This window comes from Lolium perenne, chromosome 5, assembly GCF_019359855.2.
Source record: "Lolium perenne isolate Kyuss_39 chromosome 5, Kyuss_2.0, whole genome shotgun sequence".
NCBI classification, from domain to species: domain Eukaryota; kingdom Viridiplantae; phylum Streptophyta; class Magnoliopsida; order Poales; family Poaceae; genus Lolium; species Lolium perenne.
The window spans coordinates 260136086-260142382 of NC_067248.2; the positions used below are offsets into that span (position 1 = coordinate 260136086).

At 52.0% G+C, this 6297-nt stretch overlaps 2 protein-coding genes across 3 annotated transcripts; one reads left to right on the forward strand and one right to left on the reverse strand.

The window, feature by feature from the left end:
- Positions 1-1056: 1056 nt before the first annotated feature.
- LOC127302870 (chlorophyll a-b binding protein 2, chloroplastic) lies at positions 1057-2132 on the forward strand. The gene has a single exon (XM_051333566.2). The coding sequence runs from the start codon at positions 1135-1137 to the stop codon at positions 1930-1932; it is 798 nt and encodes a 265-aa protein (XP_051189526.1). The 5' UTR covers positions 1057-1134; the 3' UTR covers positions 1933-2132.
- Positions 2133-2252: 120 nt separating this feature from the next.
- LOC127302868 (G-type lectin S-receptor-like serine/threonine-protein kinase B120) lies at positions 2253-5436 on the reverse strand. Of its 2 annotated transcripts, XM_051333565.2 has the most exons (7): positions 4388-5436; positions 4121-4216; positions 3828-4021; positions 3510-3720; positions 3111-3348; positions 2836-2986; positions 2253-2674 (listed from the first exon to the last, which is right to left on the reverse strand). In XM_051333565.2, the coding sequence occupies exons 1-7, from the start codon at positions 4986-4988 to the stop codon at positions 2369-2371; spliced, it is 1797 nt and encodes a 598-aa protein (XP_051189525.1). In that variant the 5' UTR covers positions 4989-5436; the 3' UTR covers positions 2253-2368. The 2 variants fall into 2 exon arrangements, with proteins under 2 accessions (XP_051189525.1, XP_071676595.1); XM_071820494.1 differs by having other exon boundaries at positions 3828-4216.
- Between the last annotated feature and the right edge of the window lie 861 nt (positions 5437-6297).

Below are 6297 nucleotides of genomic sequence, written 5' to 3' on the forward strand. Positions count from 1 at the left end.
GCTATGTAGAAATGACAAGGTTTTTAATGATAAAAACTCTTCTCTCTTGCATGTCGTTTACCGCTCTACGGATTTGCTCCGTTCATGGTCGCCACTTAAACGATTGGAGGATCGCGACTCTTTATGGAGATCTCTATACGGTTAGAGAATACGACGGCCAAGGAATTTATTTTCCAACATGGGTGGCTGCATAATAGGCGTATTGCGGTGGCCTTCTATGAATACTTTGTTCGTTCCTTTTGAATACTCTAACGGCTGTAATCCTAATTATGCAGATGCTAGATGTAATGCTTAAAACTTTTGAGTAACGAAGCACCCTTTATCGAAAAAAAAACATCCTAGCAGCCGATATTTTTTTTTTACCGGGCGTTGCTTCAAAACCTGCCATGCTTATTTCTTCCAACTATAACCAAACGCCCACATCTTACTAGATGCTCACAAACCTGTTCTAAACTTTGGCCTTGTGCTGTTGCAAGGAATTTTGTTTGCCTGCCATAGTGTCATGCTTGTTTCTTCCAAGCATAACTTCCAGCAACTAAAATGCACATATCGTACTAGATACTCTCAAACATCTAAAGTTTGACCTTGTGCTGTTGTAACTTGTAAGGATTTTTTTTGCTCGTAAAAGTAGACTTGAGATAATACTATCTGAGAGGCCACGTCTCCGGCGAAACCAACGAGCGGTAATATCTCCTCCAGTCTACTGGCCAGTAGCACTCGTCAGCGCACGGCCAGAACCAGCCCAAAAATCTCGCTCTCCGCTCTGCTCGACCGGCGCGGTGAGAAGAACATCCACTGGCCAGCGCGCCGCCACATCGGCGAGCCACCCCACACGCGGCCATGTGGGCTGTGGCCGTGACCCTCGGCTCAGCTCCGCCGTGCGAAATCCACCGGAACCCAGCGAAAATCCCAAGCTTCCCCGTTCCCGTGGCCAGCGCGCCGCCACCTCAGCCACCCCATCCGCCCACCTCGCACCGCGCGCGCCAATGGCGACTCGGCTTAAGATTCCGCTGGATAAGGACTCGATCGCACCGGCCTCCTATTTAAACGCCTCCCGCTCCCGCTTACTCCACAGCACCAACACACACCAGCATCTGAGCATCTCACTCCAAGAACCTCACTCAGAGCCAAGCAATGGCCGCCTCCACCATGGCGCTCTCCTCCCCGGCGATGGCCGGCACCCCGGTGAAGGCCTCCAGGGCCTCCCCCTTCGGCGAGGGCCGCATCACCATGCGCAAGACCGCCGGCAAGCCCAAGCCGGCGGCGTCCGGCAGCCCGTGGTACGGCTCCGACCGCGTGCTCTACCTCGGCCCGCTCTCCGGCGAGCCCCCGAGCTACCTCACCGGCGAGTTCCCCGGCGACTACGGCTGGGACACCGCTGGCCTCTCCGCCGACCCCGAGACCTTCGCCAAGAACAGGGAGCTCGAGGTGATCCACTCCCGCTGGGCCATGCTCGGCGCCCTCGGCTGCGTCTTCCCCGAGCTGCTCGCCCGCAACGGCGTCAAGTTCGGCGAGGCCGTCTGGTTCAAGGCCGGCTCCCAGATCTTCAGCGAGGGCGGCCTCGACTACCTCGGCAACCCCAGCCTCGTCCACGCCCAGAGCATCCTCGCCATCTGGGCTTGCCAGGTTGTGCTTATGGGCGCCGTCGAGGGGTACCGCGTTGCCGGTGGCCCGCTCGGTGAGATCGTCGACCCGCTCTACCCCGGAGGCAGCTTCGACCCCCTGGGCCTCGCCGACGACCCGGAGGCCTTCGCCGAGCTCAAGGTGAAGGAGCTCAAAAACGGCCGCCTCGCCATGTTCTCCATGTTCGGCTTCTTCGTCCAGGCCATCGTCACCGGCAAGGGACCCCTCGAGAACCTCGCCGACCACCTCGCCGACCCCGTCAACAACAACGCATGGGCCTTCGCCACCAACTTCGTCCCCGGAAAGTGAGCTTTGTCTGCTCTCTAGCACTAGCGCTTGCGCTTGGCCGACAACTTCATTGCTGATGGATGCTGATGCATGTGTGTGTCGTGACTGATGGATCATGTTCTGGCCAGTCGACATGGGGAGTTGGTGTTGTACACTAAAGATGATGATGTTTGTGGTTATTATTTCTCAGATTAATCAAGGCATCTTTCGTCTTCTACTTACTTGATTGCATTCTTCTGCTCTCTCTGAATGTCACTACTGAAGGTGTCTGAATATTTTTCTGAATGTCAAAGCGTGTAAAGTATGGCAAGACTGAAGAACCCAACTCAAAAGTCCTGCAAAACTGGCTTCTATATTTTCTGCTACCTATGCTCTACAAATCTGAAGTTTCCTCCATTAAGAATATGAACACTATGACTAGTGCGACTTCCTTCTCCAAAATGTTGCAGCTACTGTGTTACCGACCCTGAATAACTGTCATGGCCATGGTGTTCCTGCTGTTCTCTAGTTCGGCCGTCTCTCCCATCATTCCGAGATAGGCAGGCTGGGTTGGCATCGGGAGCCACAACGAAGCGGTGGCCGACGCGCTTCCGTTCTCCAGTATGGACACGACAGATGACATGATCGGCCTCCTGTTGGGGTCGTCCTGGACGCACAGGAGGCCGACATGGATGCAGAGCAAAGCCTCGTCCGGCGAGCAGCTCTCTGCCAAGGACGGATCTAGCAGCTCAACAGCTTTACCTTCCCTCCAGAGGTGCCACGCCTGTATGTAAATGGAACAATCAAACCAACCATTTGTGTTTTTCCTAAAGAGAAATATGGATTTGATCATGGCATGGACTGTACTAAAAAAAAAGGAAGTGAAGGAACTGCAAGAATTTTATTTGGCATTGACAGTTTTGTTTCAGGTGCTCAGTTGCTCACATAGACTATAAGGCTGGGAAAGTCCTTGATGCCGTCGGGAGAGTTTATCCTGACGCCGCTCACGATCTCCAGGATGAGAACGCCCAAGCTATACACGTCGGACTTGATGGAGAAGAGGCCCTCCGCTGAGTACTCAGGAGCAATATACCCACTGTACACAGCATCAAATATTCAAATTCAGATATGTTAGAATTCTGTCAGAAACGGATTACGATCTCAAGCCATTTTCATTCAGATATTTAGCATCTTGTGACTTGAAACAAAGTAGTACTCACTATGTTCCGACGACGCGCCTGGTATTGGCGTTCACCTGGTCCTCGTAGAAGATCTTGGCCATGCCGAAGTCGGCGATCTTGGGCCTCATGTCTGCATCCAGCAGCACGTTACTCACCTTGAGATCCCTGTGTATCACCGTGAACCTCGAGTCCTGGTGGAGGTAGAGCAGCCCCCTCGCCACGCCCTTTATGATCCCCAGCCTCGTCGGCCAATCCAGCACCGATTTCCTAGCACTGTCTGCACCAAATGTCATGTGAAACTCCAGCCACCAAAAGTTCAGTAACTTCAGTTATGTGACATGAAGTGCGCCACTAGTATATGTCTTACCAGTGGCGCACTAGATGGCATAAAACTGTGCACCACTGATAGATATTTTCCTAGTAGTGGAGCATGCATACCGAAAAGGATGTCGTCCAGGCCTTTGTTGGGCAAGTACTCGTAGATGAGCAGCTTCTCTGCTCCCTCTGTGCAGCAGCCAAGGAGACGAACCAAGTTTCGATGCTGCAGTTTTGCGATCAAGATGGCTTCGTTCTTGAACTCCTCTGCTCCTTGGTTTGAATCTTTGCTCAGCCTCTTCACAGCAACCACCTGACCGCTCTCTAATGTCGCCTTCAAAATGATGCAATACGCATGTGAAGTGAGATCATGTATGTAATGTTCTGGGGGTCGAAATTGCTCGCCGCCGCTACTGAATGCCATCTGACTGAAACTAGTACCTTGTAAACTTTGCCGAACCCTCCGCGCCCGATCATGAATGTCTTGGAGAAATTGCCCGTGGCAGCAATGATGTCGGCGAACTGTATCAGCGGGAACTCAAGATCTTCGGTGTGGTCTCCTTCTACAATTTCAGTCGAAGTATTCACGCTCACGGGCATTTGCTTCTTCTGGCTCTTGGTTTTCTTTTTCTTTTCTGTAAAATTGATGTCGTGACTTGTGAGCATTTCATCTGAGTGATTGAGCATGACTATGTTTAGTGTCCAGGGAAGAAAGGTAGAAAATTTAACTCTACCTCTGAAGAACCATACAAAGAAAAAGGATGTCAGCAGCAGCACACCTGCTATCACCGGCACTGCTATTTTCACTGCATTTTTGCTTGCCTTCTTACCTGCACGTGTAAATACACAACAAACGTTTGATGATACTCCGTACAACATATTGGGCCACAAGGACGAAATGTTGGTTTGAATTTAAAAAAATTCAAATGTTTACTGCAATGCTAGGAATCCAGAGGGATTGTATCGTCGAGCTGCGTCTGTAACCCATATCGATCTTGTACCTGTGGAAGCTGGGGCAACGCGGACGCGGAGGTAGAGCGTCTCAGCAGTGGATCGCCACTGCGCGCCGATCATCATGGCGTCGACGAGTTCCCCGACCCACACCAGGCACCGACTGACGTCACCTTTGGCGCTGCTGCTCTGGAGGCTGGCGTACGCATACGCCACGCACGAGCAGCTCGCCACGCAGCTCGCCGCGCACTCCTCCGCGCTCCGATTGCCGCCCTGCACTACGAACTTGTCCGGCACCCTCATGCTCCGCATCGGCAAGAAACCATCCTCTCCGCTGCCGCACGGCGGGAGCGCTTCCTTTCGCCGGCACCCCTGCCCGAACCTGCCGGCGCTCCAATCCGCCGCGCTCGCCGGCTCGAACCCGTCGGGGCACCTGCACGCGGGTGCCGGCGACACCGTGACGTCGCAGTACCCGTACGCGCCGCAGCTCCCGTACGCGCTGCAGGCGACGGACGGCCACGACGCGAGCGTGGCCCACGCCGACGCGGTGCGGTTCCAGCTGAGCAGCTGGAACCTGCCGGATCCGGTGGGGGCGGCGCCGTCGGAGACAGTGACTGAAAAGAAGAACACGCGCGCTACGAAACCCCTCATTTCTGAAGTGAGCGAAGTCGCGTTCACTTTGGTTGTTCGGGAAAACAGAAACAAAAAAAGGTCCCCTGAACTGAACTACTAATACAGCCGAGCGCCCACGAAACCTTCTTTTCTTTACAAAACAAAAACACATCCATCAGCTCACACTTTCTTCTCAGAAGAACTTATCTACACGCTCTCTGCTGAAATTATCGTCTGGTCGGAGGCTAATCTACTTTTTTTTAAACGAGAATAGTAGGTACCTGCATGCTAAGCCTTCATCGCTGTCATTCAGTAACGACAGAGACGATCGCCTCTAACCAAATCACCATGGTCACCTCCAGCCGGCCGGTGACGACGGTGCTCGTCTCGCCTCCTCTCCTCTATGGTGTCATGGCCGATCAAGCTGAGAGCATGGCAGCCTCCTCTCCTCTCCTCTCCGAGCAAGAGTCAAAGTCTAAGTCACCCGTCACGCGCTAGCCGACACGCGGCAGGCTCACCATGGCCATGTACTTATAGAGAGGAGGAGGCATGGTATGGCTGGAGGGAATAGAGAATATAGCAAGCGGAAAATTTTTAAAGCCGCCCAAATTGTTGCTTCTTGGAAGACGGAGGATTGGACAGTTAAGATGGCAAGCAACATGGATACATGCATAGCAACCGAGGAGGCAAAAAAAATGAATGCACACATGCCAATGATTTCTTATAGCTAATAGTAACTGCAACGACGCCGAGGAGTGGGTAGCACTGATTTTTCCCTCTCTCTCTCTCATAACTGCCTTGCGTCTCTCCATATCATGAGGAACCTAGCAGCAGCAGACCGATCCAGTGGTCTATCCCACGTTTATTTCCAGTGGCAACTAAAATAATATGTCGCTCTACTGCCATGGATGACGATGATAGGCATACCTCATGATTTGTTTTCTCCAACGATGATGACAAACAAACAAAAAATCCCTCTCAAATAACATCTACCGAAGACTCTTGGGCAAAGCATCAATGAATGGTGGGTCAAGACAAATGTGGGCATCCCAAAGGGAGGCTAGGATCGGAATCGAAATTTTCCATACTCCGGATTACCCAGGGGATGTGGTTTAGGTGGTGTGAGTTCAGACACTTTGTTTTTTTTCTTGGTGTTGTAATAACCCGCCACTGACATTTTATATGTAAACCTTTATTCTATCTACTCAGATGGCAGCTTGGCTCTCTTTGAACTAAAAACAAAAAGGTACCAAGATGGTGACAATATTTCAATGATGTTTTTGTGCAAAGATTCAAATTTTCAAACAGTGCAAGCAGCTAGATAGAACGTCTCCATAAGCAAAAGGTT

Bases quoted from the DNA above. Each gene is read 5' to 3' on its own strand.
- LOC127302868 (XM_071820494.1), bottom strand. From the start codon at position 4,988: ATGAGGGGTTTCGTAGCGCGCGTGTTCTTCTTTTCAGTCACTGTCTCC. The intron at 2,987-3,110 runs GTGAGTACTACT...TGCTGTGTACAG, and splicing joins AGGCGCGTCGTCGGAACATA to TGGGTATATTGCTCCTGAGT. The intron at 2,675-2,835 runs GTGAGCAACTGA...ATTTACATACAG, and splicing joins TTCCCAGCCTTATAGTCTAT to GCGTGGCACCTCTGGAGGGA.
- LOC127302870 (XM_051333566.2), top strand. From the start codon at position 1,135: ATGGCCGCCTCCACCATGGCGCTCTCCTCCCCGGCGATGGCCGGCACC.